Source organism: Leptidea sinapis, chromosome 12 (genome assembly GCF_905404315.1).
Source record: "Leptidea sinapis chromosome 12, ilLepSina1.1, whole genome shotgun sequence".
In the NCBI taxonomy this organism is placed as follows: Eukaryota; Metazoa; Arthropoda; class Insecta; order Lepidoptera; family Pieridae; genus Leptidea; species Leptidea sinapis.
Genome location: NC_066276.1, coordinates 5,121,012 through 5,144,744, shown reverse-complemented (window position 1 = coordinate 5,144,744; position 23,733 = coordinate 5,121,012). Strand labels below are relative to the sequence as shown.

Here is a 23,733-nt window from a genome sequence, read left to right as displayed (position 1 = left end):
GTCACCTTGTGTGTCCTCGCGCATCTCGGACACAGCTATAGATAGTTTCAACAATCAGTTCCGCGAACAATGTAAGGCCCGGTATCCACCAAAGCGGAGAGGAGAGGAGATCTTTTTTGATAACCAGCCAGATTTCGTTATTTCCAAATCTCCTCTCAATTTAGCTTCGGTGGAAATGGATCAAGCGGAGAGGAGAGGAGATGTCTCATTTGTCTATAGAATTTTGTGCCGCGTCGAGCAATCAAGCGGCGCGGCTTATCTCTTATACTCTCCTCTTAGTTTTGGTGGACACCGGGCCTTATCCAGCGACTCGTAAGCTGGTTCCATCGTCTACTGGCTTGACTCTTGACGTGGGCACGGAGCGACAGCGGACAGACTACCAGCGTCTAGGGCTCCCGAACTTATTTAAATAATGGTTTATAGTGCCTGATGTTTTCAAAGATAAAATATTATCTTCTACCTTCAAACGAGCATTTCTTGTATATATATAATCTGTATCTCAGAACGGCTCCAACGATTTTCATAAAATTTATTATACAGGTAGTTTCGGGGGTGAGAAATCGACGATCTAGGTAGGTTTAATTTTTTAAAAATGTAGTTTTATCCGTGTTTTAATGAGAAACAGCTACAATAACATTAGAATACACAATAAATTTCGCCACTATATACAGAACTATAATAGCTCAGATGGGACATTGGGTGATCCGGAAAGCAAAAGACCCCGGTTTGAATCCAGATGTCCTATGATTATTTTTTTTCAAGTTTTGTACATTTTTAGAAATCCGAGCAAGGCTCGGTCGTCCAGATATTTATCTTAGTGCGCCACACCTTACTGCGAAATATTGATTACTGAAAAGGTTTTGTATTAGTACGTATATATAATACTTATTAAAAGGAAAATGTAATGTAAAAAAATGGGCTAATACTTAGTACAACGCTTATGAAAAATCTTCTGAGTTAGCAGTAATGAAATAAATTTTAATTTTGTATTTTTTTTTGTTAGTATTAGAGTTTTAATAAAGGCGATTAAGTTGGCATATAATATTTAATACTTGATTGCAAGCTTCCGTGTTGTCGTACACACACAAAGGACGAGTTAGCATATGGCAAGGTCGGATGAATTAAAATATTTACAATATATGATATGTGAGTCTTTATCTAAGAAACTTGTGAAAACATTTTATTTACTTAATAACTCTAGGTTTAAAAGTACATTTTAGTTATATTAAAGAAGTACACAAAGCAGACCTCGGTGTCTTAGCCACACATTTTTTTTATGACAATAAGTGACAAGACAAACAGGATTCTTGAAAAATCGGCACTACAATTGCGCTCGTCTCCTCGAGACGTTTGCCCAGTAATTTCAGTAGCTACAGCGCCCTTCCGACTGACACATTACTGCTTCACGGCAGCAATAGGCGCCGTTGTGGTACCCATAATCTAGCCGGCATCCTGCGCAAAGGAGCCTCTCACTGGTATAAACACACACCGTAAAGGCAAGCGAAGGCATCATCACGTATAAATATCGCGTGAAGGTTTACCGTAACAATAATAAAAGTAGTTGGCTACACAAAATCCAGCATTTATTGAGAACAATTACTGTATAGTTTGTTGATTATACGGAAAACGCTTGAGTTTAGCATTGAGAAGTTATTGTTACAAATTGTGATGGCTTCTACTGTGACGTCTGATGAGTACGACAGCCTTGAGCACTCATTGGAATATACTCGCAGACTGGGCCGTCATTGTGTGTTTAATATTGTTACATAATAGCCCCCTTATTCATAATAGTCTGCTAACTTAAAACATTGCTAATTCTCACTCTGTCTTCTTCTATTAACCTAAGTCAAAATGAGAAAACACACTCCTAAGCGGCTGTTTAAAGTTAGCGGATTAATATGAATAAGGGGGTAGGTGTGTTACGTTACACACGTGGACAAGTGTCCCAGCTTTTCAATTATCAGTTGAGCAGCAGATTAGCCGCAGAAGTAGTTCCCCCCTCCAGCCTGTAACTTATAACCAGCCAAGCGAAACTCTTTAAGAAAAAATCAATTCACTCGATTGTATGAAACCTGCAGATGACGGCTATTATCTTTTAAAAAACGGAGATAGCCGAAATCCCACTACGTTTCACGCAACTGTTCGCTTTCAAACTTAGCCGGATTATACTTAGTCGCCGATCGTGATACTGTAATTACTACTATTACAAATGACTGCACGTTTCATACTAAGCTGAATTTCAATTTTTATTTAGGCAGTCCCACCTCTTATAACGTAATAATATTAACGCCTTGGTTATAACGAGCGCTCGTCCGGTTTCTTTATATTTTGTCGCCTTAGCTAAAATGGTCGCTAAGCGCGCATGAAAGTTGTCTATACTTAGTCTAGCAATAAATATTGTTAAAATAAAAAAAAAAACAATAATTTGCACTTTGGGACAGGTTCCATTACTATTTTTACAAGAACATTCCTTGTATTTTCTCATTTTCACGCCAATCTTAGTATTCACACAAATTAGTATTTTTTTTTAATGAAAATAAGGGACGAGATGAGACAGACGTTCAGCTGATGGTAATTGATAAGCCCTGCCCATTACAATGCAGTGTCGCTCAGCATTCTTGAAAGACCCAAAAATTCTGGGCGGCACTACAACTGCGCTCGTCACATTGAGACATAGTTGTTAAGTCTTATTTGCCCAGTAATTTCACTAGCTACGGCGCCCTTCAGACCGAAACACAGTAATGCTTACACATTACTGCTTCACGGCAGAAATAGGCGCCGTTGTGGTACCCATAATCTAGCCGGCATCCTCTGCAAAGGAGCCTCCCACTGGTATACTGGTAGTATATAGAGTATAGACTTTCGTTATGACAGAAGTGTCTACATTTAGAATAACTTACAATAAACAGGAGCTAATTTGTGATATGTAAGTATTAATAATAACAATTGCATTATTTGTTATCCATCTTTATCTTCTATATATATGTATAATGAAAATGGTACGTATTTTTCGAATTCCAACGCTCCTTCATTAAGATATATCCTTTTAAAATTGGCCCAGCGAAGTGGGCGGGAACGGAATCACCACATGTACTGTAATCTGTACACATTGTGGTAAAAACATGTATTCATTTAAGTATATTTTTTAATAAATTTAATTTTATAATTATATATGACAACAATAATTTATTGCCAGTGAGAATCCTCGTAGCCACTTACTTACACGAACGTAAGAGACTAAATACGAAATTGTATACCTGAATTATACAGATGACCGGTAACATATTCATCTTTGGATGTGTATCGCATAAATTGTGCGTTTTATGTTACAATAAGAATGCTCAGTGGCTGGTGGACATCGGATATATCCGCACCGTCCTTCAATGCAGCCAAGTCGAGGACCCTACTGCGAGGTCGCCCTCAGGGCGTCTGAGTCACAGTACGCACTCGTTAAGAGGGCATTGCTCACTTGCGACTCCCCCCTGCTTCACTCCTTGCATCACATTCGGAGCGAGTTGCGTCGGAACAAAGTCGCACATAGCCAACACATTGTTTTGCGTCCTACTTCTATTGTCATTGTCTGGACGACTGTAATTACGCTACGGTTTTTTTTGCTATCCGTACAAGTTGGCAGCTTTGGGTTACGACATTATAGCATCGAATCGCTATTTCAGATCTACCTTACTCTCGGTCTGGTATGACTTTTTTTAATTTATGATAATAAGGGACGAGGAGGGCGTTCAGCTGATGGTTATTCATACACCCTGCCCATTACAATGCAGTGCCGCTCAGGATTCTTGAAAAACCCAAAAATACTGAGCGGCATTACAATTGCGCTCGTACCTTGAGACATAAGATGTTAAGTCTCATTTGCCCAGTGATTTCACTAGCTACGGCGACCTTACGACGAATAAAACCCGACAAGTCTAGGCGAAATTATTTCAATTATAGCCTATTTCTGCCGTGAACCACTAATGTTTAAGCATTACTGTGTTTCAGTCTGAAGGGCGCCGTAGCTAGTGAAATTACTGGGCAAATGAGACTTAACATCTTATGTCTCAAGGTGACGAGCGCAATAATTGTAGTGCCGTATGAATTTTTGGGCTTTTCATGAATCCTGAGCTACACTGCGTTGTAATGGGCAGGGCGTATCAGTTGTCATCAGCTGAACGTCGTGCTTGTCTCGTAATTTTTACACGTAGCACTCGGTTTTATATATCAATCCGATCGGATGGCCGTATTGAGGCGATGACGTAATGGGTGGGTAGGTCGTACCATCAAGCATACTCCTGGAACAAGATCCCAGGTTCTGTTGCCTTATCATTTCCCGTCACGTGAGCGTCTTGCCCGTTTGCCTGCTATTAAAAAGTGACCGTATGCTGGACCGTTGATGACTGACATGAAATAATAACGAACTAGTAGACTATGGTACTTGCCCAATATTGAGGGCTCGCATAGAATAATGTTAACCGGCGGCTTTAAATAGAGAGATGGTAGCAGGTCAGGTGACATCTATAAATAAGTTGGGGACGGACGAGCTGTATCGGGTTGTTGACTCTTCCAACATTAACTTTCAGAATGTCGGATTAACTTGTATAAATATTGTTATATCGCTGTGACGTCCAAAAGTGTTTATCATATTACATTTATCTGAAAGCGTTCCATGACTTATATTAATTCAGTTTAACGATCATGTCCAATACTTCATTAGGTATATTTAAAGTTCATATAACCCGCTGTTTGTGATATTAAGGACATTACAAAAATAATGTTAATGGTTAGTGTTTTAGCACTATTTAAGATAAAGTTTGACTCATATGAAGTTATTTTACTCGTAGGTCATTTTTGTTAAAAATATTTTGTTCCTGCCGATTTTAATTGATAATAAAACATGACCAAGTACTGACACTGCATATCCTGAGCATACTTTTTCTAAAAAGGTACGTAATTACTGACTAGTTACCTAAAATAAAATCTGTGAATAGTTCTATATCGGATTTAGTTCTCCAGATCGACTCAAAAAACACTCGACCGTTTGAGCACCCCATGGCTAGCGCAACTATTGTGTCGCGTACAATGCGTCAAAACTCGAATTTACCTTCATATGTAATTGTATGCCATTGGATTGTCAATTACAATATTATATTTATACTTAGTGAACAGTTGTAGTGTAGTTTTAATGGTCTCGAGAAGAGAATCGTTAAACCGGAAAGTGGGTGTTGTAGGCCATTTGCAGACGCGAGGTCTCTGCCGTCTGCACAATGAATGCCAACTCGAACGTCTCTCGCAGTGCGGAAAAGAGGGCATGGAAGTAAAATATTTATACGTTGGAGGTTGAGTAGAATACAGGTAGTAACAGTTTCATTAATATAATGTACTAGCTGATGCCCCCGACGTCGTCTGCGTAGATAAAGGGTTCTAAAGAAAAATAAGCATGTTTTGAATTGAAGATTACCTCATGTCCTATTCCAGTTCCGGTTCCCGTTTTCGCTCCAGTTCCCGATATATAATATAATCTTATTTCGATGAATATTGCTATGGCTAACTAAACCTACTATAAGTATTGTTGTAGCTAATGGACGTGAATTTCAGATTTTCACAAAATCCTCCGGAACCATGGAAATTTTCGGGATAAAATGTAGCCTACGTCCTTTCCGAAGCTCTATGCTTCTCTACATTCACATTTAGAATATTAGTAGGGATTAATATTACCATAATGTTTTTATTTAATTTAGTCGAAATAGTATATGAGTGATTCCTAGGAGAGTACAGTTTGTTGAAGCGAGGCGATGCAGAGGGCCACAGTACATAAGGAGGGAGGGTAATGACACTACCCCAACTATCACTCGAATGCAGCGCTGTATACTTCACTTACTAGGAAAATGAAAGCGGATTATTTTAATTGAAGCAAATGAATTGCAAATTTGAATTTGAAGAAGCATTGATGAGGATTCAGTAATGTTAAATTGAATATAAACTGTCGTAATGTTCTAGAGAAAATTTGTAATATTGTATTTTTCATAATGCCGTATTTAGTTCCTGTCTTAAATGTAATTTCGATTTTCGATGTTTCACATCTGCCAGCTGTCATGTGACGGCTTACGTTTTTTTTAAGAATTATAAATTACTTATCAACTAATTTATTAAGTACTTAACTGTAATGTTCACTTTAATTTATCAACAAATAACAGTGTGTTAACCATTTACAGCTTAGTTTTATATATAACATAAAAGTTAATCGTTCGGAATAAAAACTTATAATCCAACGAGTCGCCTATTTTTGTATTTTTATTAGATGATCGTTGCCGCTTCGTACTGTAGTATCATCTGCCGGAGAAACCCCCGAACTGAACTTTACCAATGGGAGGCTCCTTTGCGCAGGATGCCGGCCTTTGCATAGATTATGGGTACCACAACGGCGCCTATTTCTGTCGTGACGCAGTAATGTGTAAGCATTACTGTGTTTCGGTCTGAAGGGCGCCGTAGCTAGTGAAATTACAGGGCAAATGAGACTTAACATCTCATGTTCCAAGTTGACGAGCGCAGTTGCAGTGCCATTCAGAATTTTTGGGGGTTTTCATGAATCCTGAGCTGAACGTCCTGCTCGTCTAGTCCCTTATTTAAAAAAAAAACTTATAGCTGTACAGCTTGGACAACTTCAAGCTAAGTATTTGGAAGACCTTTGTGGTGTTTCAGAAATCAGACCACCGATTTGCACTAAAGTGTGCTTAAATAAATATAAAATAATTGAAATGCAGGTTTCAATCAATATGTGTTTAAAAAAGAGATATTACAGCGAAAATTAACTGTAAACAGTTTATTTTATATTGGGGTGTCGTTCGCTAGGTGGCGTCCGTTGTCGGACCGCGCGAGAGATGTGGTCGCATCTGGCGAGCGTGCGGTCACACCTTCCACAGAATATTAAACCAACTGGAGATGGATGTTTAACTAATGTTCTCTTAGCTTGCCTTCAAGCTTTATTGAACCTTTTCCCAAGTCATATTGGTATACTATAAGTACTTTTGCTGACATATTCAATAAAGTGACTACGCGAAGCAAGAATTTACGTATAAATATTATAAGAAAATAGATACATATAGATAGATATATATATTGAGATATTAAAAAATATATTGAGATATTTGATTTGTATTGAATAGTGGAGACAACTTTACTATATATCCTTAACTATTTGACCGAAGTTGTGATGATATATTCAATATTATTAATGCGTTTTTATATAATTCTGTTAATACACTGTGACTGCCGTGTAGTGTGATTTGCCGCTGTCTTTAGTTAGTTATTGGGCCAATGTGCGCGTCAGTTAATCTTCTTACTGCAACCAGCCCAGACCGTCCCAGAAAGATAGTCTTTCAGACTGCTGCAGGCATCCGGGAGTGATACTAGAGATTGGAGAATTTGTGCCCGTTGTTCGGCCACACCGTTGCACTCTGTAAGCACATGCAATGGCGTTTCTTCTGTGCTGCATGCATCCCCTGCATAAAGGACTGTCCGCCACACCTATGGTAAAAATATGCTTGTTAAAGGGACAATGGCTGGTTTTCGTTGTCTTAAACTTTTGTCTACTACTGCCTGCATCTTAAATGATGCTCGTAAGTGTGCGTAGCAACCTTAAAATGTAGCAAACACTGTGTGCTACACTCTAAGCGCATGGATTCTCCTGATAGGTATATACTTTATGGATCAAACAGAGCACGGCCGCTTTGTGGGGCGAGTGTCCCTTAACAATGAAGCCCTTCGTGAACCCGGTGCGGTCGCCCGATCTGCAAAACCAGTCCAAGTCTAACAAAGAACAAAATTATATTGTTTTTTTTTTCGGATTTTTGTCGATGTATTTCAAGTCACGTAAAAACATTTTCACTTCTATTGCTCAAAATGGTGCCTTTGCTGCATAAAACCAGTGAGCGAAATTCGTTTTTAGGGTTCCGTAGCCAAATCGTAAAAAACGGAACCCTTATAGTTTCATCATGCCTGTCTGTCTGTCCGTCCGTTATGTCACAGCCACTTTTTTCCGAAACTATAAGAACTATACTGTTCAAACTTGGTAAGTTGATGTATTCTGTGAACCGCATTAAGATTTCACAAAAATATAAAAGAATAACAAAATATTTTGGGGGTTCCCCATACATAAAACTAAAATTCAAAATTATTTTTTCATCAAACCTATACGTGTATCCATAGATATATAATAAACCTATATATCCATAGATATATAATAATAAACCTATCCATAGATAGGTCTTCAAAAATGATATTGAGGTTTGATAATACATTTTTTTAAACTGAATAGTTTGCGCGAGACCCTCTTCCAATGTGGTACCTAAAATGTGAAAATTTATTGAATTAGGCGTTACTTTGCGGAAATCCATAATTATACAAATGTTTTAAGTTTTCTTTAGTGTTAATTCCGCCAATATTTGTTTTTACAACAATTCGACACGTGTTTCGCCTCTTGGCATCCTCAGGACGTGTCGTCTCGCCATAACTGACACAAGACTGAAAATGGTAAAATGTGTGTAACTTTTAAATAAGAGAATGATAAAACTAAATATATAATATGATGTACATTACCATGCAAACCACCGAAAATTGGTTTGAACAAAATATCGTGAGTAGTTTTTACTATACGTCATAAATCATAAATTATTTACAACGAACTACAAGAAATTTTATAGTATTTTACTTGCTGCTACGGAACCCTTAATGGGCAGTCCGACTCGCACATGGCCACTTTTGTTGACTGGAAGTGTGGCCGGTTGTCGCCGGTTTCATGTAGAGGAGAATCGAGAGCACGGTTCGATAAAAGCCGAAAGCTCGCGTGCTACAGTCGAGGACAGGAAAGTTAAACGAGACATTACGAGATGTAATGTAGGCTACATTCATTACATTAATCGGTTCGACCCACTTGAACCGATCGAGCCCAGAAGACGCGCGCGTCACCATTAGTGAATATAAGTTTGTTTGTTACGCTTTTACGCCGGCTTTCCTGACCCGTTTTTTGGTGAAATTTCTTGCTGTATATAGACTGGAGCTTGGGAGAGGACATAGGCTACATTTTATCCCGAAAAAATCTATGGTTGCCGCGGGATTTGTGAAAAACTGCTGTTCACGTCGATGAGGCACTATACTAATAGTAGGTTTAATTTGCCATAGCAATTTTCCATAATATTTATATAATATGTTGGAAACGGGAACCGGAACTGGAATAGGACATGAGATAATCTTCAATTCCAAAGTTGCTCATTATTTCGAAAAAATCCTTTTATTTGCGCGGACGAAGTCGCGGGCATCATCTAGTACATTATATTAATTGTGCTGTGAGGGAACGCATGTGTGTTTGAACACAGGGATGATGTTTCGTCGGCGGTTTCGCCGAATTCGCTCCACGTACGTTGAATTAATATAATGAGTGTCAGTACAGAGTACAACTCAGTGACCAGTCAGTGCGACGGTAAATTGGTAACGCCAATGCTGATAAGATACGGCGCGTACCATTCGAGGTCGGCCAACAAAATAATTTAGCCACTGTGACAAATAGAGCGGCCCGACCGACCCACATACACCCGGCTAACTAACTACATGTTGTATCACCGTCGTGTTCTGGCCGGCAGCCGTACATAATTGCTGATGGACCATTGCTTAATAATAATAATAAAAAAAAATATTGGCAGCTAAAAAAATACAATAATACTTACTTAAAAATAAATATAAAACATAGTAAACTTAAACTACAGTAACATCAGCTGCAAATAGGCACAAGCTCGGCATATGCTGACACACATATTAAGTATGTCCAGCGCCGATCTTCCGCTTGAGCCACTCTGAGACCTCGTAGCAGTCCCAGCACCTATACGCTATAGACAAATATAATTTTTTTTTAAATATTTTTGTGATGACCTTTTTGATTTGCGACTTTCTCGTTGTATCGGTTGCATCATTGTTTATGACAGTTAATAATAAACTAATATTATAAACTAGTAGTTGCCCGTTGCATTCGCATCTAAAGGTTTTATCTCAATAAAATGTTTAAGTAGGGATAACAGAGAGATTTGTCATACTGAAACATGCAGGGCAAGCCTGTCAGCCATTAAGTTGGCATAGCGACATCCCATTCTGCACGGACGCACGCCAAGAAAGGGAAGATATTAGTAGGAAATGTGAATGTAAGTTTGTCTGTTACGCTTCTGAACCGATTTTGATATAATTTGGTACAGCGATAGACTAGAGCTTGGGAAAAAACATAGGCTACATTTAATCCCGTAAAAATCTATGGCTCCCGCGAGATTTCTGAATATTTGAAATTCACGTCGATGAGCTATACCTATTCCAATAGTAGGGTTTAGTTTTCCATAGCAATCTTCCACGAAAAAAGACTCATAACATTTTATGTTGGGAACGGGAGCGAAAATGGGAACCAGAACTGGAACAGTACATGAAATAATCTTCAATTCCAAACTTGCTGAATGTCTGTCTTGTGTGCTAACTTTATAACAGTGTAATAAACGGTGATCGGCGTCATGCAGGAAGCAGACAGAAGTCGCGGGCATCGGCTAGTAATAAATTAGTTTAAACCGTGATAGAACCGAAAGAAATTCTGGCGTTGGTGTTCAGCAAACGTCGGTCGGAGTCGGAGATGTACATGGAAAAATATTCCATAGTTTGTTTTTTATTTTTTCTGGGTTGAAAACAGTTTCCTTATAATATGATATAATTAATTCTTTGAAACGACCACATTATATTATAGTGTTCGTGGCAATTATATCCAATCGAAGGTGTTATTAAAATTAATAAAGAAAATATTTATTAAAAACCAAAAAAAAGAAGAAATCTAGCGTCTGTCAACGTCAAACTATACGTAACCTATTACGTATTACAAAATAGAATACACATGACATATTCACGATGACAATAATTAGACAACAGTGTTTCAATTAATTATTTTCAACAAAAGCCGTAAATTAAAAAAAAAGTACATCTTCTATTATATATATATATAGAATGACCAACTCATGACTCAAACAAAGACCATTTTGGTCTTTGTTTGAGGCTCTTTCACGCCTAAACCACTGATCGTATCGACATGATACTACCACCATTCGATGCGAAATTTATCCTAGATGGATTACCTATGTAACACTGAAAATGTTTAGAAAATAAAAAGCGGCTTAATGTAGAAAGTTGCCAATACTATTATTGTTTTTCGAAGTAATCTCCGTGCCTCTCTACACATCGTCACGCTCGATAGAACCACTGAGAAAAGCAGTGGGCCCATTCTTCCTTAGGGGTCTCTTCTATGGCATTTTCGTAAGCTTTCACCGCATCTTCAGGGCTCGTAAAGCGAATACCTCGAATTTTATCTTTAGTTCTTGGGAATAAATAAAAGTCGCAGGGCGCCAGGTCAGGACTGTATGGCGGATGATTCATTATCTCAACACCTGCCATAGTCAAAAATTTCATAGTCCGTTTTGCGGAGTGCGCTGTAGCATTGTCGTGGTGAAGGAGAATCCTGCTTCGAGGGCGCTGCTGTCGAATTTTTATCAAGACAACAGGCAAACAGCAATTAACATACCAGTCTGTAGTAATTGTCCTTCCATCTTCTAGCACAATTATCGCAAAATGACCTTTCCGACCAAAGAATGAGGCAATCATCTTTTTTCCTTGACTTCTTCCTTTTGTTACCTTATTTGGCTGATCCTTGACAGGAAACACCCACTGAGCTGATTGTCTTTTGGTTTCGGGTTCGTAGCAATACTTCCAGCAATAGTATCCAGCTTTCATCACCTGTGACGATGTCAAATACAGCATTTGAGTCACCGCCGTTGAACTTATCTATCATTTGGCGACACCAGTCCATGCGAAGGTGTTTCTGGTCTTCGGTTAAAGTATGGGGAATACATCTGGTACAAAGCTTCCTGACGCTTAATGTACGTGTAATATTTTTTGAACTTGACTCATACCAATGCCTAGGCTTGCCCGTATCTGCTGATAGGTCACTCTCTTGTCTTCCTCTATCATGTGTCGCACAGTACTGATGTTATCTTCAGCAGTCGCTGGTATAGGACGTCCCTCACGCAGATCATCATTGAGATTGCTACGTCCACGCTTAAACTCGTTAACCAATTGTAAATAGTGTCACAAGATGGGGCTTCATTAAGAAATGCTAATCGCAGCCTATCATACCTTTGTTGTTGAGTAAGCCCACAACGAAAGTCATAATAAACCATTGATCGAAAATTTTCTCGCGTTTGCAATACACTACATTAGGTTATCAAAGAGTTCTAAAATTGAAATTCAAAAAAAGTTTTCATTAGCTATGTTTCTAACTGGCCAGTTCTAAACATTTTCAGTATTACCCACGTATGGCTACTTATTTTTCGAATTTCAACGTTCTTTCATTAATTTAGTTCCTTTTAAAATTCGTCCAGCGAAGCGATCGGGAACGGCTAGTTAACTTGTAATAATATTTGTTTGTTTGTTTGTTGCAGGCTCGGGTCGGGCAGCGAGTGCGGTGCGGGCGCGGGCGCGGCGTCGGGCGGCGCGGCTCCGCAGTCGGCGCGCGTGTCGTCCGTGGGCGCCGGCGGCATGGCCGTGAGCCGCGTGCCCAGCCCGCTACACGACGGGAACACGCCCGTGGCCGAGAACTGGTGCTTCACGCAGGTACACACGGACACACTCACACACACATGGCCGTGAGCCGCGTGCCCAGCCCGCTACACGACGGGAACACGCCCGTGGCCGAGAACTGGTGCTTCACGCAGGTACACACGGACACACTCACACACACATGGCCGTGAGCCGCGTGCCCAGCCCGCTACACGACGGGAACACGCCCGTGGCCGAGAACTGGTGCTTCACGCAGGTACACACGGACACACTCACACACACATGGCCGTGAGCCGCGTGCCCAGCCCGCTACACGACGGGAACACGCCCGTGGCCGAGAATTGGTGCTTCACGCAGGTACACACGGACACACTCACACACACATGGCCGTGAGCCGCGTGCCCAGCCCGCTACACGACGGGAACACGCCCGTGGCCGAGAACTGGTGCTCACGGACACACTCACACACACATGGCCGTGAGCCGCGTGCCCAGCCCGCTACACGACGGGAACACGCCCGTGGCCGAGAACTGGTGCTTCACGCAGGTACACACGGACACATTCACACACACATGGCCGTGAGCCGCGTGCCCAGCCCGCTACACGACGGGAACACGCCCGTGGCCGAGAACTGGTGCTTCACGCAGGTACACACGGACACACTCACACACACATGGCCGTGAGCCGCGTGCCCAGCTCGCTACACGACGGGAACACGCCCGTGGCCGAGAACTGGTGCTTCACGCAGGTACACACGGACACACTCACACACACATGGCCGTGAGCCGCGTGCCCCGCCTGCTACACGACGGGAACACGCCCGTGGCCGAGAACTGGTGCTTCAAGCAGGTACACACGGACACACACACAAACCGCCGGCGGCATGGCATAAATATTTGGGACAAATTAAATTTGCATTTTTAATCCCAGAAGTTTATTATCATTTAAAAATAACTATAATGTGTATTTTTATCAATTATTATTTTTGCGTTTATGGCAAAATACATTGAAGTAATAAACATTGATTATCAGGGCCATTACCATAGATCTTGAACGTCTTGCTCGCTAATCGAGTTAACACACAAAATCTACAAGGAAATGTTTCGGTACAGTCACGGCAAAATAGTACTATGATTATTGAATTCATTTGTATAAATAGAAAACTGATCAAGCACGAATAAATAGAGGTTTCGGTACCAAAATGTATTAATTATTGCATTAAAATGTAAGGGAAATAAGTTAATACTACTTGTAGGCATTGCACGGGCTGGCAAAACCTAAGACTTAAATATACTGCATATATATAAACAAAGCGTGGAAAACAGATGAATATCTCTAACGGACATACAGAAGTGTAGAGAAACGTTATGGTCATAACATAATTTTATAAAGGAGTTATGTTAGTCATTACAACTTTTATAATATTCTATTTTATTTCCTGTTTTAAACATTACCTATCAAAATTTCTACTCTGTGTATTGGCGCTGTATTTTTATGAAACAATAATGTGATCTCTGTCCGCTAAATGTGCGCCGTGCGTTGTAATGAACAGTCGATGTTTAATGGCACCTCTTCACAATCGGCGATTACACGCAAGCAAGTAAGTGTGGCTTATTCGCTTCTAATCCTCGATGATCGTCAATAATCGTCATAGTGATCGCGGCGATCGGTGACTTGTCGGTTATTCGGGCACGCATCATTCGCGTGTAGTTGCGTGCGCGTGCCCACACGATCGCCGGTCATTCATTCACTGAAGGACACTGGACAGTGAGCGAAGCTATTAACTAGGATTACATAATAAGTTAAATTTGCCTGACATAAATGAATGGTAGCAGCCGCTATAAACTCCATCCATCTTGAAGGACTGCCGCTCAGTAAATGCTTACTTATGGTGTGGATGCTCACACGATGATCAACGATTAACTTGTCGATGACAGACGATCATTGCCGATAGTGGAGATCAGGCTTAATGTTTAAAGTAAAGAGGTGGTAAAAGCCGGCACAAGGTTAGGCATTACGCGTCTCATACTTCAATCCCAATATCATTGATCACATTTCAACACGACTGTATTTGACATCTCTACACATTATACTTAATAATAATATGTTGTAATATGTGATATCCCAATCGGTAACATCGAGTTATGTTTTCCTGGTTTTAATATTCATACTATGAATTATTAACTGTGCTAGCAACGATACGATAAAGTTACCTTGTACTCTTTAATAATCGCGGTTTTGAATGTCCAAATAACGTTCGTATGTGGCTGTATTTCCTGCCGGCCGCTGTACGTAGGAATGGGAACAACCGTTGTTCAAGTTAGACGACGACTCGCTGTTACCTTTTTGGTACTTTTTGCCTAAAATCTATTTAGTTCACAAGTAACGGTGCTTCTGTGAAATGAGATGAGAGATGCTTTGATCTGTAGCGGTACTTGATTATTTAATTCGCTTACGAATAGAATCGACTAGCCGTTTATATATGAATAAACGAAAAATAATTTACAGTGAAGTTTTGATAATTATTTTATAGTCAATAGATATAAAATACCCCGGTATAGGTGAAATACCATAGGTAGTGAAATTACTGGGCAAATGAGACTTAACATCTTATTTCAAATTAGTATTTAAGTAGTGCCGCTCAGAATTTTTGGGGTTTTTCAAGAATCTTGAGCGGCACTGCATTGTAATTTGCAGGGCGTATCAATTACTATCAGCTGAATGTCCTGCTCGTCTCGTCATTTATTTTCATAAAAAAAAGTTACCCTCGAAAACCAAGTCATAAATGAACGAAAGTGGCTTATGACAAACATAAGGCACTATCCCAAAATTTGTTAAGTTGTACATGTTTTAGTTTAGGAGATAAGTAATTAAGAATTTATATCTTAAATTTTTTCGTTGTATGAATTCAATTCGTTGTTGCTATATTTTGGTCGTTCGAGTCCGGAATAATGCAGGTTGGGGGGCCACGTGCCATCAGTTCACAGTAGCAGTACCTACACGTGATCCGTCACTCCATGCAATGCGCTAATTAGAACATTATACGTATTCACTATGTACCCACCTCCTACCTGGTATTGAAATGGTGATATTATATTTTATTACTTTTTTGGAAAATTATAAGCGTAATAGTATGTAATTCCAGAAAAAGGGTCCAACCCACAATCATGTCGAAATTTAGTTCAGAACACAAAACTGGTCACGTGATTCATATTAACGGACTAATAAAAAATGGCAGCCCTACTATCTCTCTACTCTTTGAATGACATCATAACTAGCCCAACCCATATATATGGAATACACTAATATTTATTAAACTTTAAATACGAATTCCTTTAAATGTAGTGTTTGTGACTTGGGCCGTTTTTATTACGTCCAATTAATACCTTAAAAGTCATTGTTATAATTTACACTTTGCACTTTTCAATATTATTTCGTACCTATTAGTTTCGTATATGCTTTTGTTTTCTGTCTACCCTGAAATGAAACGTATGATAATTATCATCAGTATTTTTATTTTTATCCACTCCGACCCATAAAACAATCTGAATCAGTCTTATTGATTCGAAAATACTACAGGTTAACTAGTTCCTGAAAAACGTTCCAAGCCACAAACATCACATCTTAAGGAATTCGTGTTCAAAGTTTAATAAATATAAGTGTATTCCATACATGTGGGTTGGGCTACTTAGTTATGATGTCATTTACGGCAGTTTTCAATTATGTATCTCTAGTTACGGATACATTGCTGTCACCGTTTAATAACAAGATCTTATCTATCCATAGTTATGTCTAATATAGGTATAGTTCACTGCTTTATGTGGATAGGTTATTGAAATGTAAGTAAGCGTAAAAGGATAGATTTGTCTACCTCTAGTAACGTAAAGTAAGGATAGAAAGGTTATTGAAAACGACCGTTAAAGGGTGACAGTAGAGCTGCCAGTCCGTTAATATAAATCACGTGACCAGTTATGTGTTCTTAATTTAATTTTAAGTTTGTAACGTTTTTCTGGAATAACGTCCAACTTTAATCGTGTCGGCGAATATATTAAGGTATCTCGGTAGCTGAGGTTATAATAGAAGGCTGGGTTTTGCAAGTGGTCGGGCATATCTGTTGCCGCGGGGATGATGCGGGCGACCTTGGCGTGGGTCGGTGACCGGGCGAAGACCTCTGCAGCACCGCAAGCAACTCAGGCAACGGTAGAGGGCAACGACCAGGGGCGAAGCGCTCGTCTAGTCCTCGTGACCTCGCCTCATGCCTCGCCCGGGTCTCATAGATAGTGTTAAACAGCAGTGATGCTCTATCAAAGTATTTAAGAAATAAGAAAAATTTATTTCATGCCACACACATAAAAATACAATCTAAATACTTAATAAAAAAAAGCCAGTATTGGTTTACAGCACAAGCTGATCATCGGCCTTTTGAAACACGTATCAAATTGCTTAAAAGACAAATATTTGCGGAATTAACACTAAAGAAAACTCAAAATATTTGGATATACTTAATATATATTCCGAATCCTAACTTAATATGCTGTGTGGCAAAAGAAAAGGCCGATGCTCAGCTTGTGCTGTCAACATTGGTTTTTTGACAGTATTGACTGGCTGCAGCGCTGATTTTCAGCATCTACCTGGTTAACTGTCGGAGTGCCAGTAAACAATAAAATTTAAAAAAGAAAAAAAAATACATTAAAACACTTCCATGTCTGTTATCTTTCATATAAAAATTATTTTTGTATTATATATGTGAAATACTATAAGTGTAACGAATGAGATAGAACAGAAAATAAATTATATATTTATATTAAAGTAGTGTACAGTGTATCTGCGACTAAGGTTGGTTCTTGTACTCGGTATATAAATAAGTTTTTATAGGATTGTTTAAATACAAATACTGTTTTCGTGTTTCTTATAGGTGGTGGTATATTATTTGAGTTTATTATAACGACTTAGATTTACAGCCGTTTTCAATAACCTATCTATCCGTAGTTGAACTTTGAAGTAAGATAAATATATCCTTTTACGCTTACTTACATTTCAATAACCTATCGACATAAAGCATTGGACTATAACTATACTGGACATAGCTATGGATAGATAAGATCTTGTCATTAAACGGTGACAGCAATTTATCCGTAACTAGAGATACGTTATTGAAAATGGCCGTAAATTAACTCGCCGAGAGATCTAGTATTCCCTCAGTTAGTGTTATTTGGTCATATTTGTGTGGTCGCGATGCTTGGCACGTGGTAGCGTGGAGCAAGTGCTGCGAGGTGGGTAGTACCATCTATGTATTTTAGCCCAGCCAAGTAGTTGGTATTATTTAGGTCGCAGTGACTGGCCCAATAACTGTCGACGTTCAGGAGTCAGTAGGGACCTGCCTTAATACAGGTGGTGTTAATAAAAATGTTCTCTGTATATGAGCAAATTCTCCCACGTTCAGCGTTGTATATCTGAACCTCTGAAATCTTTTTACTAGCACTTTTTGTGTATATATAATCTGAATCTCGGAAACGGTTCCAACGATTTTAATAAAATTTTGTATATATAGGTAGTTAGGAGCGATAAATCGAACTAGCTAGGTTTCAATTTTAAAAAAATGTAGTTTTATCAGTGCTTTAATGAGAAACTGCTACAATAACATTAGAATACAAAGGTAAATTTCGCCACTATATACAAGACTATAATAGCTCTTGTGGGACATTGGGTGATCCGAAAAGCAGAAGACCCCGGTTCGAATCCAGATGTCGTATTAGCTCTTTTTTTTGGTCAAGTTTTGTACCTTCTTAAAAATCCGAGCAAGGCTCGGTCGTTCGGATATTAAATATATAACCTACGTATAATAAAGTCTCAGGATTATCACGCTGCCGTAAACGTGACGCCCTTTTGTAGGTACTTATAGGCTTTCCTGTTTCGCAATGCAAATTCATTTTTAATCGAAAAAGTTTTTAGAGAAATTTTGTGCCCTTTCGACTCTACAATATTAACCACTTAGAACTCGGCACATTGTGTATATATAACGACGACGATGTAAATACATCGTAATAAGAGGCGGGATTGCCTAAATAAAAATTGAAATTTAGTTTAGTATGAAACGTGCAGTCATTTGACATAAGTTTGAAATAGTAGAAATTACATTAAGGCGATCGGCGACGAAGTATAATCCGGCTAAGTTTGAAAGCAAACAGTTGCTTTATGGCCGTTTTCAATAACCTATCGACATAAAGCATTGGACTATAATTACTATATTGGACACAACTATGGATAGATAAGATCTTGTCATTAAACGGTCAGCAATGTATCAGTAACTAGAGATACGTTATTGAAAACAGCCGTAAAACATAGTGGATCTCCGTTTTTTACAAGATTATTGCCGTCATCTGTCAATCTATCAATGACTGCACGTTTCATACAATCGAGTGAATCGCTGTTATCTTACGACCGTTCCCAATATACTATCTACAGATAGAGTTAAACCTTCTACTGTCAGAAATTAGCTGTGAATAATCTGAAGCTGTCCCAATATACCCGGTAAGTCATTCTTATCGCCTTATATTAGGACGCGTGAATTGAAATTTCCATACATACTTCTATCGCTGGTAAGCTATACGTCGTCCCATTGACAGACAGCGTGTGTAAGGTGAGTTATCGTCGATAACTTTATTGGGACAGAAAAGTCAACGATAGTTATGATTTTTATCTCAAGTAAGAGATAGACTGAATATTGGCAACGGCCGTTAGAGAGTTTCGCTAGGCTGGTGTTATGTGCCATCAGTCATGAACGCACGTGTCTATGCTGCCGCTCATTGCACGTCTTTATTGCTGTCAATTGAGGGCAACTTGAACCAACTTCTCATCGATAACCAATTTTATTTTGTAAAGTTGCTATATACATCACTGTTAACAGTCGTGTATTTTTATTCAAGAAACTGCATGCGTGTTCGGTTATATGGTATGGTATACAGGTATACCACGTTGATAAAGTTGATTTTCCATAATATAGCATCTGATGGGAGTTATATAAAATTGTTTACATTCGGTTGAAGAGCTTAGTTAACGCTTAGAGGAAAAACAAATACATATTTACTTATACATACATATTTTTTACCAACCCTCGTGTTTTCTTGAGATCGCTATAAAACTTTTAACTTGAATAGGGACTCCCCGACAGCAGGGAGTGTTTGTCGGCAACATTACCGAGTCAGTACCGGGGCCGGAATATAGTGAGCTCAATAATTACTCATCACGATGGATCCCGCTAGTGGCTTTTAAGTGAATAACCGTGAAATAAATCTTAAAACTGGAACAGCAGTACAAGTGATACTATAGAAGGCGTCCACGAGGTCGTAGTGCGACCAAAATTCATATTTTTTTAAAATATATAACATGGTATATATTACTTATATATAATATGGTACCTTCAAAAAAGTGCGTACATCTTCCTGTGAATTTGGGCGGCGGTGATCACTTAACACCAGGTGACCAGTACGGTTGTTTGTCTTACTTTTCCATAAAAAAAAACTAAACGATTTATTAACTCGTACTCCTTATTTTTATTTAAATTAAAGTTTTTATATAATAATAACTAATATAATTCTCACATAATGGCTTTATTTTATTAACGGTATGTGTATACTGATGCATCTACTGTATTGTACTTTAAGTATGTACTCAATAACTACAACTATGTTTTTACTTATTAATTACTTACATGTATTTTTGTTGCATCACTTTGCATATTATATTCTTATTGAAATGATTTGTAAATTTAATTGAAAATAAGAACCTGTACTACCATTCTGTTTTGAAAAGAGCAACCTTAGAGTTTCTTGCTCGTTCTTCTCTAAGGAAATCTGCCTTCCGAACGAGCCGTATGGAAAAATTACATATTTCAAGTGTTATGCAATTTACCTACGAAATAGGGGCGTGTATAGGTTTTTGTAGATCTAACTTGTAGTAGTAGTTGGCGTTTAGCCCGACGTAGTACATAGGTATTTAGTATGTAGCGTAAGGAGAAAATATACTATATGTAGTATACTATTGTATTGAATCAATAGAAGTTTGGTTATAAATTAACGGAAGCAAATTAAACTAAATTAACTTTAACACTAGTGCTATATTTATTTAGGTTCATAACGAGGTAGACACTGCCTAATTGCCTATATGATATGCACGCCCCTGCTACGAAATATATTTTTTATTTTATGGAATAGGAGGACAAACGAGCGTACCTGGTGTTAAGTGATCACCGCCGCCCACAATCTCTTGCAACACCAGATAAATCACAGGAGCGTTGCCGGCCTTTTTTGAAGATACCCATGTCGTATCGTACCCGTGAACACCGCACAAGGAAGCTCATTCCACAGCTTTGTAGTACGTGGAATGAAGCTACTTGAAAACCGCACTGTGGAGGACCGCCACACATCCAGATGGTGGGGATGATATCCTAACTTGTGGCTTAACTTACTTAACTTAATATTTTTGATTTGATTTGATACTACATGGTACGCCGTTTGATGTTATTTGTTAATATATATTCTATTCTAATGAGGTCTCTCTCTTGTTCCAGGTTAAGGTGGTCAAGTTCAGTTACATGTGGACGATAAACAATTTTAGTTTTTGTAGAGAAGAAATGGGTGAAGTATTAAAATCATCGACGTTCTCCGCCGGTGCTAGTGACAAATTAAAATGGTGTCTTCGCGTGAACCCAAAGGGGCTCGACGAAGAGAGCAAAGACTATTTATCGTTATATCTGTTGTTAGTGTCGTGTAATAAGTCAGAAGTGCGTGCTAAGTTTAAGTTCTCAATACTTAATGCGAAACGGGAAGAGACGAAGGCGATGGAGTCGCAGCGGGCATATAGATTCGTGCAAGGGAAGGACTGGGGTTTCAAAAAATTTATAAGGAGGTAAATTATATTTGCATATATGTATTATTTTATACGAATTTAACGCCCTACCCATTACAATGCAGTGCCGCTCAGGATTCTTGAAAGACCCAAAAATTCTGAGCGGCACTTTAATTGTTGTAACAACAGTTAAGTCTCATTTGCCCAGTAATTTCACTAGCTACGACGCCCTTCAGACAGAAACACATTACTGCTTCACGGTAGAAATAGGTGCCGTTGTGGTACCCATAATCTAGCCGGCTTCCTGTGCAAAGGAGTCTCCAATTGGCATATTTTGAAATATGAAAAAGTAGTAACCTTCAACCTTTTAATGCGTCACCCACATCAGACTTATTAACATGCAGTGCCCCGCGGCCTGCCTCGCGTACATGCGTTACGAGTCTACTGTCTTACAAAGTGAATGGTTCTGGAGGTAGTATCGGAACAGAGAATAGCATTTTTCTGGTTGCTATTTCAGGCGCCCATAGCTGGTGGTATTCATATACCATCAGTGTATGTTTCTGAGCCACTTGGCCCTGTGTCAACTGTTTTCATTTGTAACTAAGGGACGAGAAGAGTAGTACGATCAGCTATTGGTAATTGATACGCCCTGCCCATTACAACAATGCAGCGCCGCTCAGGATTCTTGAAAGACCCAATAAATCTGAGCGGTACTACAACTGCACTCGTCACCTTGAGACATAAGATATCAAGTCCCATTTGCTCAGTAATTTCACTAGCTACTAGAAACACAGTAATGTTTACACATTTCCTGCTTAAATCTAGCCGGCATCCTGTGCAAAGGAGCGTCCCACTTAACATCTCGCATGTCCTACGATCCCAGCTTATAATCTTGATATTTACAACTCGAGTCACAAGAATTTACTGAATGAGCGCAGTGTTGTAGAAATTTCCATAGATATATATTATTAGAGATTAATTCCGATGATCAACTTTGTTTTATACGGCGAATAGAATCGCGGTTCCTTATCAGTTGCGCAATCATATCAGTCGCACATGGCCGCGATAACATTCAAGTAGTTAACTCTCTGTAGGAATCAGCTTAATCTTACTATCGGCCCGTATTGTAAGAATATGAGTGTGTAGTTTTACCAGTGAGAGGGATCCTTTGCACAGGATGCCGGCTAGATTGTGGGTACCACAACGCCGCCTATTTCTGCCGTGAAGCACTAATGTGTAAGCATTACTGTGTCTCGGTCTGAAGGGCGCCGTAGCTAGTGAAATTACTGGGCAAATGAGACTTAACAACTTATGTCTCAAGGTGACGAGCGCAATTTCGGTGCTGCTCAGAATTTTTTGGGGTTTTCAAGAATCCTGAGCGGCACTGAATTGTAATGGGCAGGGCGTATCAATTACCATCACCTTATTGCCATAAAAAAAGTTGACAATAGGTGACGGCAGGTGATCATCCCCGTCTATTAGTTACATCCGTCATGTACTGCCGGTCGTGTTTATTTCGAATTCAACACAGTATATTAAAAGTTGAAATCTATTAGTTAAAATGACACAAAATTTAGTTTTATCTAAACCTATACTCTTATGCCGATCCTACTTTCAAAGTAACGACTTGATGATGGTACATACTCCACCAATCACAATTCGCCCATTACACTCATTTTATCTTCGCCCGTCCTTCATGTTTTTTGCTACGATATCGTTTGTCGGCGAAATTTAGTAAGATTTGACCAAAAATATAATATTTTCTTTATAAACATATCTACTTGACTAACATAAAAACGTCATCGGACCCGCAACATGTTGTTAGATAAGGCTGACTCGTCGATTTTGTGATAATTATGCGTTGGAATGTAATTCATGTACTTATGGGTGTTATATTGAAAAGGTTTACATGGACAAGTTCATGAAATGTGCGTATTGCATATACTTAAATCAGTTTTCATATTACTCGTTCAAATGTGACCGCTTCTGGCGGCGACGTGTGACGGGTCGTGCCCTTCCCTAAAATATGGTCGAGGTAGGTCTGCTTGTGGTGGCAGGATGATCCCGTAATAAGAATATTATATTTTTTTTATAATCGCTGATAAAATGCTCGCAAAATACCATTATTTATTTACGGTGTGTGCGGATTGATGCATCTACCGTAGTCTTGTTTTTACGTATTGATTTACATTCGTTTATTTTTTTACTTACTCGTGGAAGGCGTTTTGAGTATTTGACGTTTGAGTATATTTGTTGCCATCA

The 23,733-nt window shown here is 39.0% G+C and overlaps 1 protein-coding gene across 3 annotated transcripts in view; it reads left to right on the top strand.

The window, feature by feature from the left end:
- Positions 1-23,733, top strand: part of LOC126967197 (protein roadkill) — a 100,365-nt gene that overhangs the window by 60,233 nt on the left and 16,399 nt on the right. For 2 of the 3 annotated variants that reach the window (XM_050811680.1, XM_050811679.1), the window contains 2 exons: positions 12,507-12,678; positions 21,194-21,531. In XM_050811680.1, the coding sequence (XP_050667637.1) occupies positions 12,604-12,678; positions 21,194-21,531 (413 nt within the window). In that variant the 5' untranslated portion in view covers positions 12,507-12,603. Of the gene's footprint in view, positions 1-12,506; positions 12,679-13,196; positions 13,272-21,193; positions 21,532-23,733 lie in introns of those variants that run through there. The other variant, XM_050811681.1, reaches the window with a different exon arrangement.